The sequence below is a fragment of the Coturnix japonica genome, chromosome Z (genome assembly GCF_054131305.1).
Source record: "Coturnix japonica strain WE chromosome Z, WE-NBRP24, whole genome shotgun sequence".
Lineage (NCBI taxonomy): Eukaryota > Metazoa > Chordata > Aves > Galliformes > Phasianidae > Coturnix > Coturnix japonica.
Genome location: NC_140702.1, coordinates 65,259,472 through 65,286,315, shown reverse-complemented (window position 1 = coordinate 65,286,315; position 26,844 = coordinate 65,259,472). Strand labels below are relative to the sequence as shown.

At 36.4% G+C, this 26,844-nt stretch overlaps 1 protein-coding gene across 6 annotated transcripts in view; it reads right to left on the bottom strand.

Moving 5' to 3' along the window:
* The window catches only part of ZFR (zinc finger RNA binding protein), a 34,906-nt gene continuing 8,062 nt past the window's right edge, over positions 1-26,844 (bottom strand). For 2 of the 6 annotated variants that reach the window (XM_015848314.2, XM_015848316.3), the window contains 18 exons: positions 25,501-25,783; positions 24,370-24,514; positions 23,521-23,739; positions 21,759-22,006; positions 20,630-20,821; positions 18,167-18,467; positions 17,052-17,245; positions 16,449-16,568; positions 15,336-15,481; positions 14,813-14,975; positions 13,693-13,898; positions 13,294-13,444; positions 11,787-11,928; positions 6,856-6,953; positions 5,937-6,032; positions 2,929-3,040; positions 2,723-2,820; positions 1-2,384 (listed from right to left, as the gene is read on the bottom strand). In XM_015848314.2, the coding sequence (XP_015703800.1) occupies positions 2,205-2,384; positions 2,723-2,820; positions 2,929-3,040; positions 5,937-6,032; positions 6,856-6,953; positions 11,787-11,928; positions 13,294-13,444; positions 13,693-13,898; positions 14,813-14,975; positions 15,336-15,481; positions 16,449-16,568; positions 17,052-17,245; positions 18,167-18,467; positions 20,630-20,821; positions 21,759-22,006; positions 23,521-23,739; positions 24,370-24,514; positions 25,501-25,783 (3,094 nt within the window). In that variant the 3' untranslated portion in view covers positions 1-2,204. Of the gene's footprint in view, positions 2,385-2,722; positions 2,821-2,928; positions 3,041-5,936; positions 6,033-6,855; positions 6,954-11,786; positions 11,929-13,293; positions 13,445-13,692; positions 13,899-14,745; positions 14,976-15,335; positions 15,482-16,448; positions 16,569-17,051; positions 17,246-18,166; positions 18,468-20,629; positions 20,822-21,758; positions 22,007-23,520; positions 23,740-24,369; positions 24,515-25,500; positions 25,784-26,844 lie in introns of those variants that run through there. The other 4 variants (XM_015848315.2, XR_014939158.1, XR_014939159.1 and 1 more) reach the window with 4 other exon arrangements.

The following is a 26,844-nucleotide window of genomic DNA, read 5'->3' as shown; positions in this document are numbered from 1 at the left end:
TCGTAGTCACAGCTTCATATTTAATGTGGAATCGCTTTAAGTACACAATATTTCAAAAGATTAAGAAACTAGTTAAAAAAGGAAAGCCAGCAGAACAAAAACACAGGAAATCCAAAATACATCTTTGACCTTACAAAGCCTGAAGTTTAGGGTCACATGTCTGAGGAGACAAGTTTTTAGCTTTATGTGGAAATAAACTTTGGTATTTAGTTGAACTTGCCACATGAATAGCACCTGTAGCTTTCAAAATTAACAGTAATGGCTACCTAGATGCCATAGCAGCAAGATATCCCCCTTCAAAAAACAAAAAAAGGACCAAGAACAAGCACATGCTTGGAAGCTACACCTCAAAGCTGGACTATAGAAACAAGCCTAATCTTTTCTTAAAGCAATCTTAAAGCACATGCTAATTATTGTTTTCCTGATACTGAGATTATTTAAAAGATGTTTCCTACCATGAGAAAGCTTTCCTTGTTTACTAACCACTCACACACAGTCCTCTTAAACTTATACTCTGATGTTTTAAGAACACTGCATTTCATTTTTTCTTCAAGAGTCTGTCTACTTCCTATGATCTCTTACTCCTATTCCTCAGATTCATCCTGTCAGCAGTGACTGCTGTGAAAAAGAAGTACTGTCCTACTCCAAGATTTATTTACTTAAAAAGGTCAAAGATAAATTCAACCACAAGCTGCAACAGAAGGCTTTCTTAATGAACATCATCAGAAATGACGAGTTATCTTTGTGACACCTGATACTCTCATCAGCCACTGATAAAGCAGTTACCAGCATGTTAGTCCGAGGAAATCTGTGTTTCATGGGTTTGCAAAACAACTGTAATAAACATTGAACAGAGTAAGTGAAACTTCAGTTTCCAGTGTGTAATTAATTTTAGTCATTTAATAAATCTTAGCTTTTATTTGCGTATTTCCACTGTAGTGCTGTGACAACAAATCACACCTGTGTATCAGAGCATACGTCAATGGTATGATGTGACTTACACCACTGCTATATTTTAGCCTTTTAAAAGAGACATAAGCATACACTATGGTCACACCAAATAATTTTCTGGGTATTTTCTTTGATAACGTCCACTTATCAATACTTCACTTTTAAAGTTTGAATTATGGGGGGGAAAAAAAAAGCCACAGAAGTTTTATACAGAAATAGCTTATAAGGAATAACCTCACAGGCACCAATATGACAAACATTTATTTTTTAAGGACTGAGAGGCATTAATACCATGTTGCCAAAAGTTGATGGAAAAGAATGATTAACTTTGTCCAAATGGGAAATGCCTGCTTCTGCTTATATGTTCGGAAAAGAAAGTCAGAAAGTTATTTTTTGGCCTTGCTATGTCACAAAGTCAATCATACAAAGAACTACGCATTTAACCTAAAATAATAGTCTTTAAAGCCCTTCTATTAAAAACAAACATCATGCAAAACTTTAATCAGTTATGCGGCTGCTTTAAAACTGTTGCAAGATCATACTGTATATATTAGCTTTTATACTGCTAATGCACAACTAACAGCAAATTTGCTTAGATTAACACAAATTTGTCTTAATTACAATGTTATATCACACTAAGACAAATGCCACAAGATTGGCAAAAAACAATTAACTCAAACGGCAGGCTAATTGCGTTGGAACCCCTTCACATTTAGAAAAAAAACCATAATCCTGCAGTCTCACTTTACAAAAAAAATTTGTAAAATATTAATTGGGAGGGGAACAGTTTATCCTATTGAACACAAAGTAACTTACACAACTAGTGTCAAGAGCAAACAAAAAACCTTCTAAATAAAATGTCAAAATACACATCGCAACAAAAGCACAAATGCTGTGTTAAATACAGTCAAGACAACGCACTTGTTCATTAAAAAAAAAAAGACAAAAAAAATAACGAGTTACTGAAGTTAGCAATACTTCTAAAGAAAACGCTATGAGGGAAAAAAGAACCCAGAACTATTCTTTTTCCTACGATAGTTTCCATTTGTAGTCTTTCCATTCATAATTTGTCTGATACAGCACATCCATCACAATGTTCAGAATCTCACAGCAGAGCTAGATGACCCTCATCCAAATCTAATTTCTGCATTGGTTTTGGATGTTTTAAACAGACATTATTATGCATGGAGTAAAAACAAGGCAACAAATGGATAGTTTATCACCTTCAATCTCATCAAAAAAGACGAAGCTTTTTAAAAGTTATCATAATCCTTTTTGTCTTTTTTTCCTTCTGCTTCAAATCCATCAACCCCATCACTGTCCCTTCTCCTTTTACGATTGTTATGGATGTTGAAGCGTTGATTCATCTGTGGTAACGGATCCATTCCTAAAACTTTGTGAATCTGACGGAATGCAAGGAGTCTCAGTGCAAACTACAAAAAGGGGAGAAAGAAGATATTTCAGTCAGAAACCAACATCGATTTTAAATACTTTGTCAAGCAATGGAGAAGCGCTGTAAGATACTTTCACTCTCAGCTTCTGCTATCCATGTTCTTCCTTCCCACAAAGGTAACATAATATGTGCATGTCACATTTGCTGCATCGTGCAGCAGCTAAAACACATTATGTTCAAGCTGGGAATGTGAACTTCGTACAGCAAATGTTACATGCACATATGACTGTGCTGACTTTATTTCTGGAAAGAAGGTGGACAGTGACAGCTATCAATGTCATCCAAATTTATTTACTTTCAAAACATACTTTGCCTTACCTGTGCACTTGAAGTAATATCCTCCCGTTGCTGATCTGTCATTACAGCAAGTGTATCAAAAGGATCTTTTTCACAAGGGTCCAGAAGGCCAGGACCACCTAGAATGGTTAGGCTAATTAGCAGCACGTCTTTATTTTGACTGAGATTAGAAATTTATTTTTTTAGAAATTCTATACTTCATCTTAAGATGATCAAATTCAACTTGCCTTTAAGAATGATCCCTGAAGATATACACTCAAAAACTCTTCTAAGTGCATCCCCAGGGCTTTGTGGTCCAGTAGCACTGCTGATTGCTTTTTCCACAAGCAACTCCATAGCCTGTAATAATAATAAAACCCAGTCAATTTAGAAGACTGCCTGAAACAGAAGAATGATGCTACTGTTGTCCAGTTCAGAGCTTCTGATATAGGAATTTTGAAGAACATTGTACAGCACAGAAACATTTCAGTTAAACAAACAAAAAAAACCACTTGATTTTATAAAGGCAAATAAAAAGGAAGCTGGATATCAGTCTTGATATCTCTCTGACAGGCAGCCCAAAAGCTTTTTATAAGTTTATACAGTGCTATCCCACTCATTAAGTTAGCCAACCTGTCCAACGTCTTCTTGAATATGCATGAAAAAACATGAGCTGAGTCTGGCAGATGTATGAACAAACAATGCACAGTATGTATACTTAACAAGATCAACAGAATATGTCAACATTTTTTGCTATAAGAGCGCAAACCCAAACAATCAAAAACATTGTCTTCTGAAGTTTAATCTAAATGGTTACTCAGTCCTTAGTTCAACAAAACTGAAGTTTACTGCAGATGTTTTTCCTGGATGTAAGCTCATAATAACTCAGATGTTCAACAAGTGTGACAAAAAACCAAAACAACACATTTAATGATTAACAGGCTTTCAAAAATTAACAAATCTGAAATGGTTTAAATGACAAGCAGCATCTTAAATTCTATTTTTTTCCATCTGAGACTATTTTTTAATTTTATTTTTATTTTCTTGCTTTTCTTTGATTCTATTTAAAAAGAAACAGAACAAAACTGTAAGGAACAGCTTTCCTGAGTTTTTTCAGCATTAAATGGATGTTTCATTTCCTCTTCATACTATTTCCTCTTTTTTTTCCCCCCCTTCTTAGTTTACCGTTTTTCAAATGTTACCTTTTACTTTTCAGGAATAAATTCATGCAAGTTACATTAGGCAACGTTAACTACAGTTCTTCATTAAGGATGCTCATTCCTTTCTATTTTTGGCTTGATCTAATGGTTGGACTAGATGATCTTCTAGGTCTTTTCCAACTTTGATAATTCTGTGATTCTATGATCACATTACCATGGTCCCACCATATTTCTCTGGACCAAGCCTCTCACTTCTATCAACAGTAAAAGTTGCTCTCAAGCATGAAGCAAAACACAGCAGTAAAGAAAGAAAAGGAATAACGTTTTTCCACTTATTCAATTCCAGTTCTTCCAGATTCAAAACAGGACAATGTAAATTACAATTACAATATACATTGTCTGTGCACATTAGAGGCTAGATTACACAACTAGAAAATTAACCATGAATAATCTGGAATGACTTGTAGGAAATTGACAAAAATCTTCAAGTTTAGTCTATATTTTTAGGTATGTAAGGAGGCTATTAATAATTTACGTGTTCAACCTTCTGAAGATTTTCTATTATTAAAAATAGTTGGGCTGTTTTAGAAAAGCCCCATCACTTGTTACAGGCTACTAGCATACATGTCAGGTGAAGTTCTGTATCCAGATCCATAAAACTCCAGCTGTGACTTGCAGAAATTACATAAGTTTAAAAATCACCATTTGTTACTCTGTTGTTGCTTTTGTCAGTATGACTTTGAGAATAGTCCAGAAGAATAGCTGACTACACAGATCTCAGTGTTGGTCCATGTCACTCACCAACACAGCCTGTTCTGTCATTCTATGCCAGAAGCAAATCAGGGAGCCTTCTTGCAGAGAACACAGCTATGCCTGATACAAATTTCTCTTCCCTTCCGGATGTGCATCAGAACAATGGGGCAAAGAGGGAACAACATCCCTTGTTCTCCACACATATGCCTTCTGTGTGTTGTGGTACTTACAAGGATGCTTTTTTACAAGTATGCTGGGGTTATTTTTAGGCAGTTCAGTATTGTGCTGATAATAAAGAGGTCAGTTAAATACTTTTCTAGCTTCTTTTAAGCTATATTTGTACGGCCTAACTTTCAGAAATGTAGCACAGTAACCAGGAGGATATTTTCATATTACTATCAAAACTTAAACATAACCTTTTTTATATTCCTCCAGAAGCAACCAATATTATCAGAAGAATTTTAATAGAATTATCTCCAAGCGTAACACAGCTTAAAACATTGTTCATTAAAATAGTAACAACCATTTAAACTGCCTTGGCAATGTTAGCTCTCTTTCTACCAAAAGTGAAGAGTTTACAGTGGGAAGCAACACACTGCAACAGAATCTGGTCTGTGACACAAACCAGTGGGTTTACCTGCATAACACACATATGTTTGAGAGTTTATATTTCAGGCTAATTTGTTCTGATCAACACATTGTAAAACAGAATGCATTCCTGGAGAGCATCTCTTAAAATAGTCAATGCAAAAGGAATTCTCCAAGAATATCCAGCTGGAGAAGCTATGAGAAGTAAATGAGTTCAGCCTAGAAACCTGTGAGTGACACTGACCAAGATGCGAATTTTGATACATCCACTGATTAGTACTGACATATTTCACCTTGCAGAAGGGTTGTATTAACAACCGCAGGAATTACTGTGATTTCTTCATTTGTTCTTTTAAAGTAACCTTGCCGTTATCAGTGCTACCTAGGCACATATAACAGTTAAATCTCATTTAATTAAGTTCAGACAATTTCTAACAAACCACCAGTAGGTGGCCAGAAAAGACAGATTTCTTTATACACAGTTAAAACAAACAAGAAACACCTAATATCTAGAAGACGGATTCTACCAATAAAAAACTCATATGAACAAGAAATTCCTTAGGAAAAAAGTATTCCATCTCCAAATGACTATATCTCAGAAAATTAAGTTTCTAGAGGGACTACATACATTCCCTCTAAGTACACGAACAACAAAAAACACTACTGCTTGAAAAAGTCTACATTTAATGTCAGTAACCTCCTCCAGCACCTGTATGCACACTTCAAAAAGACTCATTCAAAAGAACATTACTCACCCAGCTTGGAAAATCAGACCAAGTTGGAACACGCTGACAGAGGTCACGAAGAATACGAATGATAATCACACAGGACTGCAGACCATTAGCTCTAGCCTTGAGAGCAATACAAAATCAAATTAATCAATCCCAGCACCAACAGCAAATATGACTTGTTGAAAGCCTAAAACACCACTGTTCAATGGAAGCTCAGATCCAAGACTGAAACAAATCATATTACAAGTTTACTCCATGAGCTGCCATTTACAGCAGTATTTTATACAGGGTTAGTAATTTAAGGTGGTAGAAGTCAAAGTGCCCAGGTTATACAAGAATAACATTTCTTGATCCCCTGTACACTTTGACCCGTGTTCACTTGTAACAATAAATACAGTATCTTTCTATATTAGAAATAAAAAGGATAAAGTAAAGGTCTAAGAAGTAGGTATAGAGACTGAAAGGTCAAGGGAATCTGTTTGGTTTCTTTATCGTGCCTTTGCCAGAACGCAAAGTCACTAAACCAAACAGTTGCTTCTCACCTTTCATTCCCTACACTCAATGCACTTAAAGAAATAGGAAAAAAAAGTCTTAAATCTAAACACAAAGCTTTAAACACATATTCCATTATTTAAAGCAAAGTTACTCTGCAGCCTTATGGAATATATAACAAATATACAATATATGATCACCCCAAGCGAGTCAAACTTTCAACATCGCCTTCTCAAAGACCAGAAAAAAAAAATCATGTCAAATGAGCCATAACTGCATAAAGCAGTTCCTCCATACTCAACCTTCTACATTTAAATTTAGTGACCAGAAAAATATCAAGTATTATTAGCATGAACAACGCTGAGTGTTTTCAGACAATTAAACACTTATAATGCAACTGAACTTAATCTCTCATAAGGCTACAAGAAGAAAGTAAAATGATGTTCCGAACCTGGAACCACTTAGCGTGGCGTAGAGCAGCCAGAGCGTCAAGGCATTTTTGCCTGTCCAAGACGTCCGGTGGGTCTTTCACCATACCCGAGGTTACATCTAAAATGGATTGAATTGGCAAAATGCAGTGAGGAATGGGTGTTTGACCAGGTGAGCAAGACACTTCCTTAAAGTAGCTTCAATGTCACACATGCCATTTGAAGTTTAAACCCTTGAATGAGTGTAAATGTTCCATGAAAGGTATTCAATTAAGATTAGGGCATCAACCCAACATGAAGATCAAGAGTGAATATACTGTATGTTTTTGGTTACTTCCAAATGCATTGCACATTATGCAATGCCTAGTGCTTCTTTGTTTAAGCTAACACTAGAAAAATACATATCCCCTAAAATTAACTACTGAAGGAGGGATGGTTGGACACAGTGCACCAGCACAGAGAACACAAGACAGAAGGAACACAAAAATCCACTTTAACTAAGTAAAAACATTCAGACTTAAGTTTCTTGTATATTTTAACTGTAATCTGTTTTTTGGGACTTAGACCTCAAAAGTATTCAAAAAATCTCAGAAAAACCTAGATGTTTTATAATGATATTATTGTTATTATTCCTCATGAGAACATAATGATTCTGCTTTAAAAGCTGACTAAAAGAACTGGAAATGCTCTTCAACATTTCCACTGCTTTCCTCTCTTATTCAGACAAATTAGTATCTCAATCCATGACATATATGCTCCAAAATGCCCTTGTATGCAAAGAAAGGGGACTCCTCAAGACTTAGCAAAAAAAAGCAAAGCAAGGAATAGTTTAAAAAACAAAGCAGAATGTCTGAAAGATAAAGACAATACAGAAGATCCCATCTGTTAAATACTAAGAAAATTAAGTGAGAAGCTGACTGAGCTGACTGCTTTTTTATCTAAACGGAAGAGACCACAATGCCATTTTGGAAGTGGTTTAATTAATGAAACGGGAACTACTGAATAATGTGAAATTGTATCTTCAGATTACTTACAGTTGTCAGGCTATGCTGTAGTCATCAGCTCTAAAAATTAGTTTATTATTTATAAAATTGGCTACAGTGACTAGCAATATTGGTAGCATAATTAGTAATGTAACATAGGAAGAAACAAAACAACCTCTCTCAACAGCATGCATTTCACAGGAAGTGACTATATGAAACAATACAGTTTATGGCAGTGAGACATAAATTTACCCAAGTCACTTGTAGCGATGCTGCAGAAAGACAGCTCTGAAGCTGCCACTTATTTTACTAGAACAGCAGAATAAATAACTGGATACTTCCCTGATGACAAGAAGCTGTAAACAAGCACAGCACTACAGATTTCCAATATTATAGTTAAATTTAAGCTGAATTACTGCATTTAGATTTAGGCATTTTCATATGATAGCCTTATTTCTCGGAGCAGAATTAAACAGAAAAGTATTTCAAAGTAAGAACCGGGTTGAGAAGAATATTGTTATCTTCTCACAAAAATACTCAAACTTAGGGACCATGTGTTAAAGTGGAAAGAAGGAACTAAAAAAAGCATTTACAGAGTAAATGAACACATTTAAAGTGGTATTTAAAACAAAACAAAAAAATAACCAAACACAAACAAAACAAAGAGAAACCGAACCCCAAACCTAAGCAAGAGAGGTGCCAGGTAAGATAACTGATGAAACGAGCACAACGTGGATAATAGAGACAAGAGGTACACTAAGAGAAAACCTACAGAAGAAAAGAGTGGCAAAGTAAAGCTAAGAAATTTCAAGCAGAAGCATGGTTTTGGTGGGCCTCGTTATTCATTATTTCCGTTCTTCTAAAACTAATACGCAGTGAGGTGACACTGCAAATTTCCGGCACAACTCACTGCATTATTTTCAACTCTATTTACTTCTAGCTCTCAAAATCTCCCAAGTTGGAAAACAGTTTTATAAAAAATTATCACACTACTAAGTGCGCAGAAGAGAATCCTCTCAATGCTAGGAATGTAGATCTAAAATGTGCTACCAATATAAAAAGAACATACGGATACCCTTGAAACTTAAAGACTGTGAAAGTCAGAAGTTGCCAAGGCACCTCTCACACTGAGCAAATACTGACTGAAAAAAAAAGGAAACTCTTGTAATATTTAATCTGTGGATTTTTGCATCTGTTTCACATTATAGGATTAACCCCTTAATGACTATTTAACTAAATTCAGACCCCCAACCTACCACCCTATTACACTAAGGCGCAGAGTTGAGTTAATTTACAAAACTCAATCATGAATTCTCACCCTAGGTGACGTATTTATAACTAGTCTAAGTATAAGGGGTTAATCTTCAGTTAGACATGCCGTGTCCACACTACTTCTTCATTAAAAGTTAACAGGTATATCAATTTCGTGGCATTATTATGCGAAATACATATTACCCAGTCAACTGTTTCAAAACTAGTGTGAACACTGCTTAATTCTAGGAGAGAGACAAGGACGAAAAGAAAAACAAAACAAACAAAAAATAAACACAAAGTAACAGTAGATGCTAGGACGATGCATCCAAACCCCCTTTCTTTGTAAAGCATGGCAGGTGTGACAGTGAGCTTTTGAAAACCTTGGTCAAAAATCCTTCCGATGTCTTGGCAGCAACCCCTGACAGGAATCAAGTCTCTCTGCTAGAAGGCTTTGGACCGGGGCTGTTAGCTAAGGATAAAGAAACCACGCGCACACACGTATGCTTCATAGGTATGGACACTTTGCTTGCTGAAGGAAAGATTCCACAGCAGGGGTTAGAACACTTCAATTATATCAGATTTGGGAAACTGTCAAACGCAGAACACTGTAAAGTACAGTAGCTATGCGGTTAACAATTTTCTTTCACACCGTATTGTTTTATTATGTAATAGGATTATTACACATCAAACATAATTCTTCTTCATGTGCAAGTCTCAGTCTCATCTTTACTCAAACTGGTTCTTCCGGTAAAGCCTTCCTTATCACCTGAACTAGCTCCCCAAGCGAGCTAAAAAAAAGAAAACTCGTAATCGTTGTTAAGACACAGAGCATGAGAAGCTGCAGTAAGAAAAAGAACACAAAACACGCACTGTTATAACTCTGCAGCAAGTAAGCAGCAGTCTTCATAATAAGGCCTTCTTTGCTGCAACAATTTGCAATTCAGTCTTCTGTTTTCTCTTGTTTCAAGAGTGAACTTTACTGAACATCTATTTCATACTGCTCAGTGTCTTGGAGAGAAATCTAGCTTGATTTTGCTTGCCCAGAGGCAGTACTGCATTCAGCAGTGAATAAACTCACAGTGATCATTTTAAGTCAAGAGTGGGTCAGACAAAAAAACAAATTTGTTTCCTTTTGGAGGCATAAGTTGAGGAATTAATTGTAAGCATCTTACTTTTACTTTTAGTTTGTATATTGTTATTTTAGACCACAAGCAGTTTAATTGCAATTGAGTACTGTGGCAAAATCAATACTGCATTTTTTGCGTAGTACATTAACATGGAGTTTAAGGTTAAATTCTTTTAACTATTATCTGACTTAATAATCAAAGCCATTAAGTGAAAGCACTCCTTATAAACTTAAGCAATATGCAAAGTCAGATTGAACACAGACCAACCGAGAGTCATGTTGCACTTAAGATTGCCAAATCCCGAGTAGTATTGACTGGTTTTGACAGTCTACATATAAAGCATTTATAGGTAGGTATGACAGGTGCAGCTTAGAAATCATGTACAGAGCATTCTTAACTACTCTCCAGAAGTCATCCAAACTACAGGAGACATCTGGAATTTTCTCTTATTACACAGGATGACTTTGTTAACTCAGTTTGCTTATGACACACTAGTCACAGCTACAGAACTTAACTAATGCAGGATAAGAACCTCAAATATTTTAGAGGACATATAATAATGTGATAAAAGAACAACTGTAGCTTATATAAACACGTATATGCACAGGCACATTTATACATAAACATGGACAATTTTTTTCAACCTGTATAAGAAGCATTAAAATAACCTCAGACTTCCTATCTGAAGGTTCACTGTCCAGAACCCTGTTTGCCATGATGCCTTTCAACAACGAAAGTACAGGATTAAAAGGAAACAAACTTTAATTTTATCTGACCCGTAGACAAAAAGAACCAATGTACTGCAGACATTAATCATGCTTGTTGGCTTAAAAGCTTTTGGAGCTTTGAAAGTGTTACAGAATAGACCCTAAAGCAACACTGCTGGCACCAGAGAAACTGTGGACTTCAGAAACGTAAATTGATTTAAGAACACCACCACCTTCTTCAGCTCAATGACAAGCTGTTTCTTACTGTACTAGTCTGGGTTTGCCAGTTGGATATAAGACTTATTATAATACCAGAAGCCTAAAATGTACTCAAAAAGCACTACAGACCATAAAAACAACCTCAGAGAGCTGGAAAAAATTGCACTGTCTTTTAAAGTCAGAAGGGATATTACCATCAAAGTATTACACAAGTGCATTTTAAGTGCCAATGCTAATTGGAATGTGTAAGTGATGGTAATACTGATCCAGTTTAAATCCAAACCCACATGATTTAGTTTTCTGAAATGATACAATCTTTCTCTTAAGGCAAGACTGCTCTAGAATGCAGTTCATAGCCACTTGTTATAGAATGCTTTGTTTTTCACTTAATCAAAATGAAGAAAGGAAAAAAATTGTCAAGTTTGTACCTTTTCCAGAAAGCTGAGGTTGGACATAAAGTTAGAATTTAAAAAAATTAAATAAATGCATCAGTAAGTATTTATTTTAACCAACTGTTGTCTACCAAGACTGGTTGTTGAAAAACAAGGTTTCAATCAGTGTTGTGCCAGCATGTTACCTTCCAGGACCTTAATGCCATCTTAAGCAGAATAGATAAACATATCAAAATACATAGGAGAGGTAATATCTTTAACAACTTCCCAACCTCCTTCCCTCATGTTCTCCTCCCGAATGACTGGAGATGTCAGTGTGATAGTAACTTGCATTTTGGGTTCCACACATGAATTTAAAATTATTGCTGCTTCTGGGACTGCACACTTGATATCGTATTTCTCAGGACTTATTACCTAAATATTGGGAAACAGAGATTTCTATTAGCAGATGACCAAGGCAAGTATGGAGGAGAAACTGGACTTCAATATATGTCTTTTTAACAGAAAGACAGAAACACAGTAATAATTATACAATGCAGATACACATATTTTCAAACGAGTCACAGTATATCCAACTAAAAATAAATTTATAAACATAGATATCTATATAGATATGGACTTACACTGTTGCCAAATCATTAATGAAAATACACAGCAGTCAACAAACACACAAAAGAAAAGGCACTACTCATAAAGGGAATTCACAGGCAAAGTACGCTACATAGCATGAATCTTAAAAGCATTTAAAAGGAATTCTCACAGCCACTTGAAATGTGAACTGGGTATGTCTCCCGTTTGAACACAGCAGCCACAAAGCTACAGCGGCTCCTCTCCTTCCAGCTCTCACTTTTACAGGCTGAGTACTGCTAGGGAGATTCTTTACTTAGCTGTCATTGCATCCTCAGATAGAAACAAAGGGCCAGACAGACACCCAGGGTAAATGTTACAGGAACAAAATGGTTATTCTAAATTGCTTCTTGCTAGTATATTTAATAGTTCTACTTCAAGAAGCAACAGGCATATCAGTCACAGCATTCCACAACCTTGAGGTGACTTCTTCACATAGACAGACCAAGATGTACAAATTTTTATTCTTCTTGTTTTGCTACTTTGAATAGGACCCAATATTATTTCCTAATTAATCTGATCCTGATGACACTTTTACTACGCTACTGATTGTGCCATCCAATTCACTGCATTGTACTGACACAGAGATGCTATGGCAGACTTGGTTTCAGTAGGGATCAGTGGAGCTAAAGAGTTCATTTCTTACAGAAATATTGCAAATATTTTATACGAATTCCACTGAACCGTCCAAAACTGAATGTTTGATTTTGAGATTTTTTTGTAACTAAAAAGTTACAAGACTTCTTTTCTTAACTTACTTGTGGAACCTCAAAGCATACACACTGAAGAGACAGGCATTAATTCAGAATTTGACCTTCACATAGCAAGCTTCCTATAATACTGCAGTAACAGGAATTCTTTCCCTGCTTCTTTTTAACTGACAACTAAATACAATCTATTAAATGACAACTGATACTACATCACTAGCATTAACATCTAGAAACTTGTAAATTCACTATATGCAAAAAGTAAAACATACAGTTTGGTCATTGAATTCATATTGAAGCACAGAAAATCAAAAGAAACTATGAGCTATGAAATGCAGCAAACAGCTTGAAGAATATGACTTATTCCATGAACAGATATATGGTTTGTTTCTTAGTGGTATTATCACATAAAAATCAAATTAAAAAAAATCTCAGTTCTACTTACTGCAAGTTGTTTGGGAAGACTTTCAGCAATACGACAGAGTAATGTCTTTGAAGGCTTCTCAGCACATAACAAAACAAGATTGACGTTTCTGTCTCCACGGAGCAGCAAGCCTTTAGCCAAAACACCTACCCGCAAAACTCCTTTCAAAGCTCTGTGAAGTAAATTATAGTTAAAAGCTGCATTCAAAGTAGAATTAAGGCTTTAAAATTAATCCTGAAGATAGAAAAATGAAATAAAACAGGAATGTCCCTTATACATTTGAAGACATGGCCATTATCAAAATTTGCTACATCAAAACCTTACAAGAACAGGATCCCTGGAACCACTGAGAACAGTCTGTGGAAAAATATAAAATGACTTCTAGAAACAAAAGATGAATTTCTCAAAAAATAAAAATACCTGTCTTTACTGCCATCCTTTTTGTCCTCTCCCTCTTTGCTCTTATTTTTCTCATTGTCAGTCATGTTGTCAGAAACAAGTTTCAAAGCACGCTCAGTAATAGAAACGATTTTTTGGACTGCCTGAAGTTCCTCCTCCGTTGGATATATTGCTGCGTGCTTGGTCATCACATAGCGGTCATCTGAGGAGTCAGGGCGACGCAGAGGCTAAACAGATGGGAAAGTGTATTTCAGAAATATTTCAAAGTTCACAGAATATTCAAACCTCAAATCATTAAATGTAATAAAACACAAACTATGTCCTTAACAACTAACACACCTCACAAACAAGCTGTGGTCTTGCTGAGCATGAACTCACTCCATAACTTTCAGATGACTGATAAAGCACTAACATGACAAATCTCAAGATAAACTAATATAGTGGGTTTACTAATCTCAAGGCAGAGAAGGACCCACCACTAAAGGAGCTCAAAAATAGGAGGAAGACCAACTTATTACATGGTCTGATAGTGATAGGACAAGAGGGAATGACTTTAAACTAAAGAGGGGATGTTTAGATTACATATTAGGAGGAATTTTTTCTACACAAGAGTGGTGAGGCACTGGCACAGGCATTCAAGGCCAGGTTGGATGGAGATCTGGGCAGCTTGATCTGGTGGGTGGGAACCCTGCCCACAGAATTTGTGTTGGAACTGGATGGGCTTTAACATCCATTCCAATCCAAACCACTCTATGATTCTACGAGGATTCTAACCATCCACTGGAACTGATGCTCCAGCCACTTCTTACACATCTATCCACATTCATAAAATGTTTTGGGTTGGAAATGATGTTTAGAGATGAAGAAAATTATGTTATGTTAATGCATTTAAATAGAAAGTAATACTCAAATCCGTAACAACACGTGTTTCGTAAGAATCAATATTTGTCTTTGAGATAAACCTTCTTCTTATAAGGACTTATGTTGGAAGACAGATTAACATAGAAGGTTTTGTTCACTATCCAAATACTTTAGTAGGAAATACTGGAGACAATGCAGCACCGCGTAACTTACAGTCTTTAACTGTGCCTCTTGGTACGTAAGGTTTCATTTTTTTCCCCTCTTAAGTTAAGAAACTCACAGCTGGCCCTTGGGGCTGAGGAGGCATTCCTGGTCTAACTCCCAGCAGGCCAAGAGGTCCTGGAGGACCATGAGGATATCCTCCATCTGGTATTCTACGACGGTCATCCCAATGATGCTGCTCTTCCTCCATTCTCCTCCAGTACATGTCCTCTTCATATCGCCTGAAGTGCATCAAACAAAGCATTCTCTTTACATAACCATAAGCACTTCCAAAAACTGTAATGAATTCCTGGATGTCCTCTCTAACTCATTTCTAGTAGTCATCTGCAAATAGCAGGAAGCTCCAGAAGGTAAATAAAAATGAATGGCTTTTTCTAAGTCAGACTCTTTATAGCAAAGTAATTCTAGTATGTCTACATTTCTCAGAAGGACTAAACACTAACAAACAAAAAACCCCAGAGGGTCAGCAACTATTTAATTCAAAACAAGACAGAACAGAGCTCCCATAACATCCAAAAGCACCAGCTCCAGAGGCACCAACTAGTTTTAGATTAATTTCACTGCAGCTTTGTCTCATTTACCTCATTTCCATCCTCCAGCGTTCTTCCTCTTCTCGCCTTCTCCAGTATTCTTCTTTCTGCATCTGTTTCCTCATCTTTTCTTCCTGAATTTTTCTTGCTCGAATGCTGGGCTTCACTTCTACTTGCAGATCTGGGTTTACTTTTTTCTAGTTTAAAAAAAAAAAGAAAAAAGAAAAAAGAAAAAAAGGAAACGTTGGTTTTCCTCTCATCATCTCATTGTTAAAACTTTTTGTGGAATGTTTAACACACATTACTTGTGTACAATAACATCAGGAGGAATAAAACAGTTTTATTACATTGAGTAGTTAAAAAAAAAAAAAGATGTTTCCACTACTCTGAAGAACTAATGTATTATGAACAGCATGAATTCTTTATTTGCTTGCCTCACAAACCAAGCAACTGAAGATGAAAATGCTTCATGTAATACCTAATAATTTGCTGTTCATTCTGTAGCTGGATGACTACTCCATAGCCAGAAAAAAAACACACTTCCTCCCTACTACTGTGTGCTTCATAATACCCTGTTCCTGAAAGAACATATACACCAATTACTGAAAACATTTTTCTAGTAATTCTTTTGTCCTTTCCAAGATTACTCAGGCCCATTAAATCTCCAATAGCCACAGCAGATTCTTCTTACGTAATTTTATAATGACCAAAATGCATACTGTACGTCAGTCTCTCCCAAATCGTGACTGAAAAAAAAGAACTATGTTTGTTTCTCATGTCTCTGCAAAAGGCTTATGTTGTCTACCCTAACAAAACTATTCAGCAATGCTCTTTTACAGTGTTTGAAATTAATGGTAAGCAACATAGAAGAACCTTCATGTTGTTTGCATATGTTGTACCATATTTTGACGTTGCAAAAGTTCCCAAATACAGTATTCAAAATGTTAAAAAATAAAAATAAAAAATAAAAATGCATTTTCAGTCTGCTTTAACTTATTTAAAATCTATAAGGAAAAATCAACTAGAAGGTGAATGCATTTCTCTACCTTTTCATGTGCTGTTTACTCAGAACGCTTGATTTGGTAATCCTAAGTTTAAGACCATGCAATTAGTCAGCAGACATCTGGTACATTTTTAGATAGAAGCATAATCATTTCTACTAACCTTATACTGGAGTCTGTGCCTCCTTCCTTTTAAGTGCATCTCCTTGGCATTAGGGTCATTAAAACTGCATTCACAAAGTTTGCAGTGAAAGCGGATCACCTTTCCTTCATCGTTTCTTACCTGGGAAATAAAATTTTAACATGTTTTTGGGGATTTTGATTTTTAAACCCCAAACTGATGCAAAAATGAATTTCATTCAGTGATATTGGACACTGTCCGATTTCAACACACATTAAAATCTTTGTTTAAACACTAAATGAAAAAAGATGAATTAGATCTTTCAGTTCTGCCAGAGACAGTGTTGTGCTTGGTTATGAAAAGTGTTCTTCCATTCAAAAGAATAGGCAGATTCAAACCTGAACATGGACATACTGAGTTGAAGTCAGTAATTGCAAATCTGCAAAATATAACATCAGATTCTGATCCTATACACTTCACCCCACCAACATTGAATAGTGTCACACTAAACTCAAAACAAAAACACAACATACAAAAATGTAAGCACATAAACAAGCCTTTTCAAGTTCAATGCTTGGTATCACTCTGAACAATTTTTTTTTACCAAAATAGCTAAAAAACCGTCACAAATTGTCATATTAATACCTCCTCCACATAGTCATGTCCCACTGGCTGGACATCACTTTGCAAGGCAGCAAGAGTTGTAGGAGTCACTGGTTCAGCTGCTGTGTCTGGTTTCACTTCCTGTGTTTGTACCGTGGCAGTAGGAGTTGTTTTAACACTTTCAGCTGATTTCATTTCTTCCAGTTTACTTCCTGTTGTCTGAAGCTTATTGCCACCTAGAAATCAAAACATTTCAATTTTTAGCTTTCATCAAACAAGAGTATGATTACATGTGATATGCAGACTGGAGACTTTATTTGCAAGAATCAATGTCCTGGGCAAAGCATCAGAAGTCTTAAAACTAATTAAAATATTAATATGCTTAAATTACAATTAAAGAGGGTTCTGTTATGAATAAATATATTTTAAAATATCTAAGTTACTTGAACACTTAATATTACGTTTTATTTTAGCATGAAAAACTTTTCTGTATAAGTGCAGCTTATGTAACAGAAGTTACATAAGAAACTGCAATTTTCATCATTTTCATGCTTTCTCAAAAGTGACAGGAATTAAAGAAGAGCTTAGCAAAGATACCATAATGGTATCATTTCATCATCAGATATTTTTGGAAATCAATGAAAAAAGTAATTAAAACCATATGTTTGTGTAAGTAAAGGTACTATGCTCTCACTGTTGCAACTGCATAGAGTCTTTCTTTCAAGAGCAGGATAAGCTTATTTTGGAACAACTGCTTCTCATTTCTGAATGTCTGTCATGCTCATTACAAAAGTTTCCGAGCTACATTTCCACTACTACAAGGATGTTCCAGTTGCCCAGTTACCAACTACCAATGTGCTTTAATAGCCCAGGCTATAAAATGAAATTAGGACCAGATGGACTATAAACTGTTGTACTCCAGAAGCTACTACACTCTTACGAAGTACAAAGAAGCTTCCAGGAAAGACAGAGACAACAGGACAGAAAATATCATGAACTGTGAAGCAAAACTTTTCTATACATTTTTATTTTCACCTATCAGTAATTCTCTTGAATACAACAGAGTTATTCATGCATAGTTAACTAAATACATTTGTATTTGCTAAAGTAAGATCTTAAAATTATGGAATAGGTTAGGTTTCAAAATAAAGACTGACTTCTGTACTTGCCAACAAAGTTTATTTTCGGTGTAGATATTTTCTTTACTGCTATATTAGCAGCAGTTGAAGATGTTTTGTTGTTGGACGCTGTGTTAAGTGGTGTGTTTGCCGTGGGAGTAAGAATTTTCACCGCAGAGGATGCAACAGAGGAGTTCACAGTACTGCTGCTCGTTGCTATGCTTGAAGCAGAGGCAGCTGGTTTGGAAGCAGATGTGGATGTTGAGGAAGTAGCCTGGGTAACCACGTTTGGTTCAGTCGAAGGAATGGGTTTGCCAAGTTTTGTGTGCAATTTTACTACCTGTAAGAATAAAAATAAATTCATATCACCTACCTGGAAAAACTAGAAAAAACAAACATAAAGCTTATGGAAGCTGTAATAAAAACATAAACGTAACACCAAAGAAAAGAAATAAATCAGTAACTAGAAAGTTAGCTACTGCTTCTTAACAAAAAGTGATCTTGGTACAAAAAGAATGGAGATGTAAGAGCTTTTCTCATCTGAAACAAGGTAATACTTAACCATCATTTCAGATCGCTTATTTTCATCACAAATCTATATACTTACTTCAAAAGCTACGTGTATGAGAACAGAAAGCCAATAAACTGAGAAGACAGTAAAACAGCAGGAAGTATTTTGCTCAAACTGTTTCTGTGTCACAGCTTTGCTGCCTGGTTGCTTTTTTTCCTCTTCAAAACATGTGGTAAATTAAGCTTTTTTTGGTTCCAAATATTATCTATAAATAAAAGTTATTTAATTCAAATTCAGGAGCATTGCCCCTTTTGCTCACTATCTTTTAAGAATATTGATAGAACTGCCAAATTACCTAGCAAATTTGAAGAGATTCATTAGGGAAAGGTTGTTTCTTTTTAATTTCTGGTTTTTGTTGCTGTTGATTTTAATACAGATCTGCAGAGACAATTAAGGAGGACATGTGAGGAGTATTTCAGTGCTCCCTAAAGTTCATGGAAAGCAAAGGGGCAGGTGATCACCACCTGAGAAACGAATGTAGGGGGTTCCTAAGAACCAAATTCACAGAATGAAAGCTAAAGACTAAGGAAGATTTGAAAACAGCAAGAAAAGTCTGCTTTTATCTACACCTGTATACGATGATAATATGTATACAATAGCATACACACACTTTTCCTCTTTGTTCTTATTTTTTTTTAAGTAAATCCTATTCCCCATCAGAACATATCAGAACATAGTCAGGTAATAATGGAAGTTAAAGCAGCTCTTTATTAAAGAATGACTTTCTGTAGTAGAACAGACAAGATTCTTCACAGTGTACAAAATTAATAGATTTAGATTTCAGATGAAATCCTAAATAAGTAGTGGCTAGTGACTACCTGCAGGGAAGAGAAAGCTACATCCAAATGTATGGGGACAATAAGTACCGCATTTCACGTACTTCTGCGACTATTGAGCACAACCCAAAAACTTAGCATCTCAATGCATTTATAAAAAAAACACTAGACAAATCAATTTAAATTGTACTAACAACTAGACTAACAAAAATTATTTAGAAAACTTTTAAATCATAGAAACACAGAAGCATAAAATAGCTTAGGTTGCAATGGGCCTTAAAGCTTCCACCCCTTTGCTACAGCAGAGTTATCACCCACAAGATCAGGCAGCCCAGGGACCCACACAACCTTTCCATGGACATTTCCAGGGATGGGGCACTCACAGCTTCTCAGGGCAGCCTGACCAAGTGCCTCATCATTCTCTGAATACAAAGTTTCTTGCCAAGCTTTAATCTAAATCTCCTCTCATTCACTTTTAAACCATTCCTCCTCATCCCTCTATCATCAAATTGTGTAAAAAGTAGGTCTCCCTCCTGTTTATAAACTGACTCCCTTCTCTGGGAGGAACAAACCCAACTCAGTCAGCCTTTCCTTGTAGGAGAAATGCTTCAGCACTCTGCGAACCTCGGTGGCCTCCTCTGGACCCACTCCAACATTCCATCCACTACTGCATGGCCAAATTCAAACACGGGTCACAAGGGTTCACAGCGCAGTACTCCAGAATTCCTACCTTAGTGAACACTTACTAATTTTTTTTCCAAATGCTCATTATAAAGTCTATTACAGGGCACTGTTCTTGCTCTCATATTTTTCTTTACAAGAAATACCAAGGAACAATGAGCAAGACAGCTACATAAAAAAAAGTCTTGGAAAGTGTTAGGAAGGACATGCCCTTGCTCTGTCTCATCCCTACCTTAGTCAAAATCTTCATCCTATGATTTTCAAACATTCCAAAACATCCTTTTCCCACTGAAGCAGGGGTGATATTTTTTCCCCACTTCTCCCAACAATGCCTTTCTGATAGTGAGGTCAAAGGCAGGTTTGAAACAAAATGCAAAACAAAATATTTTTAAACAGAATTATTCCTGCTAATTTCCTCCCCCCTGAGATGAGGGGTAAAATATAAAAACGACAAGAACAAGAGAAAGTTCTTACTTTCTGATGCTTGGCTCCACGGATATGGGCAGCATATGCATCTGCTCCTGTACAAGACACATCACAAAGCTCACAGCGCAACTGATTCTGAGTTCCTCGAGCAGAAGTGCTACTGCTATTGGTGTTCTGGGATGCTTTTAATGCCGCTTCTTTCTTCTTGTGTTTCTGACCTTCTAAGTGTTCTTTGTAAGTCTGTTTAAACAAATAATACAGACACAGTGAGCTGACTTTATATTGTTTGTCCCTCATTTGTGTAAACACATATGGTATGGAACATAGCATAAAATACATGCTTTATGTAAGAAACAGTTGGCATGCTGAGCATTTATTTCATACAACAAGCTCTTAGGCATAAGCAACCACTTGTAAGACTAAGACATTTTCTTCTCTTCCAATACAAGTCCACTTTTACATGTAATACTATCCGAGCATTCTTCTCCTCAATTCCTCAGTGTTCAAAATATACTGCGACTGAAAACTTGATACAATCACAGAAGTTTATGTCGGCTGCAGTTTCCTGCATTGCACAGAGTAATTCTAAGTTTCAAATTTTTCATCAACTTGTATGAAGACAGTGTATTCTAAGAACTAAAAAATCAGATTCAAATAAAGGTAGCACAGAAAGCTGAGCTGAAAATGAAATGCAGAAGTTGAGATGTGCTCCTGTACTGACACTGGCAACCTAGGCAATAATAGGAGATTCACTTAAATATCTGTATAGCCTATCACATGCAAACACAGCATTATTTGTTATCTACTTCTTACATACTTGCATTCGCTGTGAAACTAAACTGGGATGATGGAATACAACAAAGAATACATTTTCAGATTTATCATTCACAACATTTATATGATTCAGGAGTTCTGACGAAAGTATTTTCTAAGAAATTTACTATGCTAAAAAAGCAAATTAAATTCAAAGGTCAGAATACTTCTCAGTCTGACACATAGCTGCCACTTCTCTGTACAAGCTAACAGAATGCACCTTTCTGATTTCTCATGGTAATTCTGTAACATTTTGATTATTTATTACTTATTATATTTAACAAATATTCTTGAAAGAGTTATTCTTTTTAGCTGCAGAAATTTTGACAAAAACGTATAGCAGAGTATTACATAATACAGGTACCTGTGGTCCAGCACAGCTGATCTTACAAACATCACAGTAGTGGATCTGGGGTGGTTTGGGGGGTTGTTTTGGTTTCAGTTGCTTATTTTGGAATGGTGCCTTTTTAGTAAAGGTGGTCCCTGTCCAAGCGGCTGTTGCTGCAGCAGCAGCAGCTGCTGCCGCTGCCTGTTTCTGTTGCTGCTGCTGCTGCTGATAATAGGATGATGCAGCTGAATACACTGCAGCCTCATAGCCAGAGTAAGAGGTACCTCAAAGATCAAAATAAAATAAAAATTACATCACTGAACATAATGTATCTATTACACAACACACAAATTACAAGCATGCACTGTAATAAAAACTGAGGAAGCAGGGTAGAATATAAACAATGTACTGAGATCTTGTTAAGCAGTCAAGGTTTTTCTTAATGTCTCTCAATACACAAATACATAACATACAACCTTTTCAGAAACATAATTGACTTTTGGCACATCTATGCAACACACAGTTATGTTGCTGGGTATAACTAGCATCCCTAAAGACTATGTGAAAATTCCTGGTATATCCTGTAGGTCTCATTATGATGTAACAAGAATAAAATATTTCTCAAAGGACAATGAAGTAAACAGTCTTCCTGAACCAGATTTACAGTTCAAGGTTCAAGATGAAAAGGAAGGCAGAGATTATGTAGAGGAAAAAGGAAAAAAAATGGATACAAAAAATATAACACCTTCCGTTATCATGTTCTACTTCAGTGATTTAAATTGTTTTAGTACAAAGTTGCTGGCCTGCTAAGACTTCTGCAGCACACACCTTGACTGCTACCACTGAAGTTGAGTAAGTCAAGGAAAGTGGGCTTTTATATCTTTGAGACAGTTTTCCCATAAACTTTCTACATCTACTGGTGCAGTGGAATTTCAATGTCACAGCCTGCACCAATGGGTGTGCTACATGAGTGCACAGGTGCCTGGAGTGAGGCTGGGGTCTGAAGCCACCCCTTCTGTCTCCACAACACTTCCTACGCAATCTGAGTCTGTGCAGGTCCCCCTTTGCTCTGCTCTCCTCCCTGGTGGTGCAATGGTATGAATGGAGGAGGGCCATATTCCTCAGCTCATCCCTTTCTCCAGACTTTTACTGATGGGTGAGTTAATTTCTTTTTGATATCCTTTTTGATATTTTGACAATTTTCCTATAGTGCCTATTTCTCAAATAAAGGCTCTGTCATTGCCTTCATTAGTTCTACAACTGGTTCAACTATTTTAATCCTCTGATCAGATTCTGCTTTGAGAAAATCCCTTTAAAATCCCGATTATAAATGGGAAAGAAACAAAATAAAAATGTTCAAACTAGCTATAATATGACAGATTGCCAATTACTGAAAGAAAGATAATTGGTATTTTTCCCTGGTTTTGTTTGTTTGCTTTTCCTCCAAAGCACCAATCAGCCTTCTGCTTTGGTTCATAACAACCCAGACTGGTAAGATTTATAACGGATCATTCCTCCCTGCCACTACAACTGTCACTCCCTGCCACTAAATCTTATGGCAAGTCTCAACACACTGTCAGTATCCTGTATATTTTTACATGAAACAAAGTAGGTATATTTAAGCATCCAATCTCTTTTAAAGATAGATCATTAGCAAAATATTTTTATTTAAGTAGTTGATACTTCTCAACAGACTGATGTAACTAAACAAAAAAGGCTAAAATTCTGAGCATTTAAATCCTGTCGCCTTCTGTAACGACTGCAAAGATCTCAGTAGCATAATAAGTAAAATTCTTACCAGAGTAAGTAACCGCTGTTGTACTGTATGTTGCACTTTGAGTATAGGATGGAACAACAGTAGCTGCAGCTGCTACTGGCTGCACAGTAGAGGATACTGGATATATAGAAAACGTAGTTGTCGCTGGACTTGGGGTTGCAGGTTTTATAGCTGTTACTTGTCGTGTTTGCTGGGCTTGAGTGTATTGAGTTGCTCCTTGGCTATATCCTGCCTTCGGAGCTAATTAGGATAGAAAATAAGCGTACAAACATAGACAGGCTTTAGTTGAATGAAGTGTCAACCATATTATGTAATAATAAATGATATTTAATGATATTCTAGGAAAAAAAATCTAACAAGCGGAGGTAGCTTTTTTGGATCCTTTTGCTATTTTTAAAATTTATTTATTATTGAAGTCTAGTTATACACTGTATAATCGTATAACTCACCACTGCATGATGATACCTCAAGGTTCTATTAGCAAGAATCAGTTCCCATCTTTTTATTTGTTTGTTTTAAAACGCAGCAGCCAAACTAACCTTCTCATTCAACAGTTTTACTGGAGTATGCAAAACTGAAGTACATCTAAATTTTCACATCACTTCTCACTAATGTAAAAAACTAATTATGTTTTGTATCAGTCACGATACTAAACTTTAAAGAACTACACATAAATAACTAAAGAATTACAAATACGTCAAACCAAATTATCACCTGAACCTACCCTTGACATGTTGACCTAGATCAGCAAACTTCCAAGACAAATAAGCAAAAAGTTTGCCTACAATTATGTTCTGGGTTTTCATATTTTAAGGTATTATAGCAATACCTACATTGTATAATGACAGGAGTTTGGAGCATGCAACCCACCTGTCTGGTAATATGACTCTGCCACTGAAGGTTGAGGCTGGGCAGCTGCAGCCACAGCTGCAGCAGTTGCTGTTGGCTGTTGATAATATTGCTTGCTGTCATAAGCTACAGCCGGGGCAGTAGATCGAACGTAAGAATAGGAATCCTAAACATTTAAAAAGGAAAAAACAGTGAACTTATGCTTAGAATATGCATCTGGAGAAATAAAGGTTGTTGGCAGAGGAAAAAATCCAGTAACATTTCCTTCTAATTTACACTGAGAACATTTTTTTTGGAAAAAATATTCACGGGGCATTGTATATCGATAAACACATTAAATAAACGGTTTGTTTACAAGTACCTTGCCAGATTAAATAAAAAAATCAACCAAATACTTTTAAATTACTCTCCTTCACAAATTATTTTTGTAACTAAAAAAGCAACCACTATCAGTTGCTTTTCATAGTGACTGCAACATGATCCTCTAATACACATAGGAAAAAAAAAGCACATCTTGACAAAATATGAAGTCACAAGTTAACAAATATCACAGAACAACAGATTTGCTGAGGCTAGAAAAGACCTTAAAGATCATCAAGTCCAACCACAATCTAACCATACTGCCCTCATTCTAACAGCCCTCTGCTAGATCACTGTCCCCGAGAACCACATCCAAAGGGTTTTAAACACATCCAGGGATGGTGACTCAACCATCTTCCCAGGGAGCCTATTCCAGTGCTTAACAACCCTTTCTGTTAAGAAGTGTTTCCTGATATCCAACCTAAACTTACCCTGGTGAACTTGAGGGCATTTCCTCTCATCCTGTCACCTGTCACCAGCGCGAAGAGACCAGCCCTGTTCTTGCTGAAATCACCTCTATTGTAAGAGAGCAATAAGGTCTCACCTCAGCATCCTTTTCCCCAGACTAAACAGCCCCAGCTCCCTCAGCCTCACCTCATAGGCCCTTCACTTGTTGCCCTTCTTTGGACCGACTCCAGCACCTCCATGTCCTTTCTATACTGAGGTACCCAAAACTGAACACAGTGCTTGAGGTGGGGCCTAACCATCATCCTACAGTGGCCTTAAAAACTCCAACACAGATGGATCACAGTAATTCAGCAGTAATTTTTTTTTTTTGTCTGTTTAACACACCTGGTAATTCTGCGTAGTGACAGGAGGTGGTGGTGGCGGAGCTTCTTGTTGCCTCTGTGTATAGCCATAATCTGTAGCTGTGTGCGCTGTAGGATAGCCTCCGTATGCCGCAGCTGTTGCAGCAGCTGCAACTGCTACTGGAGCAGGCCTGGCTACTGCAACCGTAGCTGCTGCTGGAGCATAGGCTGCAGTAACTGTGTGAGCAGCAACTGGTGCCTGGTGGACAGTGTAGCTAGCCACTGTAGTTGGATGGGAATATGCTACACCCGAAGCTGGCTGCTGGCTATATGGGAAAAAGACAGTAAGTAAATAATCAGATTAATTCAACATACTAAGCTAATGCTTAGACATTTCAAAAACCTGGATTTGATTAATACTTGTCTGTTCTAGAACTCACCTAAGAACAGCTATCTACTTATAAATACATTTAAATGGCTTCTATTACCTCTCTTCCTCCTCTGTGAAAAAATTCTGTATCATTTTGAACTTTCCATGAATACAGAAAATTGAGTGGCTGATAACTTTATCTTAGAGAGGTTTTTTTGCAGGTTGGTTTTGTGGTTATTTTTACCTGTTGCAGTAGAACTCTTCATTCAAAGAAGTCTTTCATTCAAAACAATATGTAAGTCTTAAACAACTATCTTTCCACGTCCGACAAAATTTTAAGTGCTTCATTAGTTCTTCAATAAAACTACCTCCTGAATGAAGATAAATGCTACTTTTCTGTGACAGCTCATTATTGAACTGCGCTTCCATGACGTTTTCCATTAAATTGCATTGAAGTTATAAGCTTTATTGACTTCCATGAACTCTTGAAGTTAAGACAGGGACACTTAAAAACACATCTCTAGTACCATTTTGCCACAAAAATTTAGAATTATACAATACTGGCCCCGCCTGTATAGCAGTCCACAGCCTCATAACATGAATGGTATGAATCATCAACAAAGGACAGTCAGATCAAGCAAGAAGCCACCAGAGCTGTGGCAACCTTCCAAGCACATGCTGAGCCTAATCTGCCTCTCTAAAATTTGCAGGCAGGACATTAATATGTGCCTATTTACAAAGAATGAGTAAGTACAACCTGTCCAAACAGAAAGTCTTGCCCTCTGAAGTTCAATTATTTGAAGAAAAAATGATATTACTGTCCTATTTCAATCTGTATCCATGCAATACAACTAAATCCTAGAATAGTTATTTTGATTTTTAAACAAATACAGCAAACTGGGCAAAATAACACTGGAACAATTACATGAAATGGAGATTCGGTGATTACTCTGATTTTCACTCTCACATTTCCTGCACTGTTGTTCAACCATATTTAAGAATCACTGTAAGATTTCA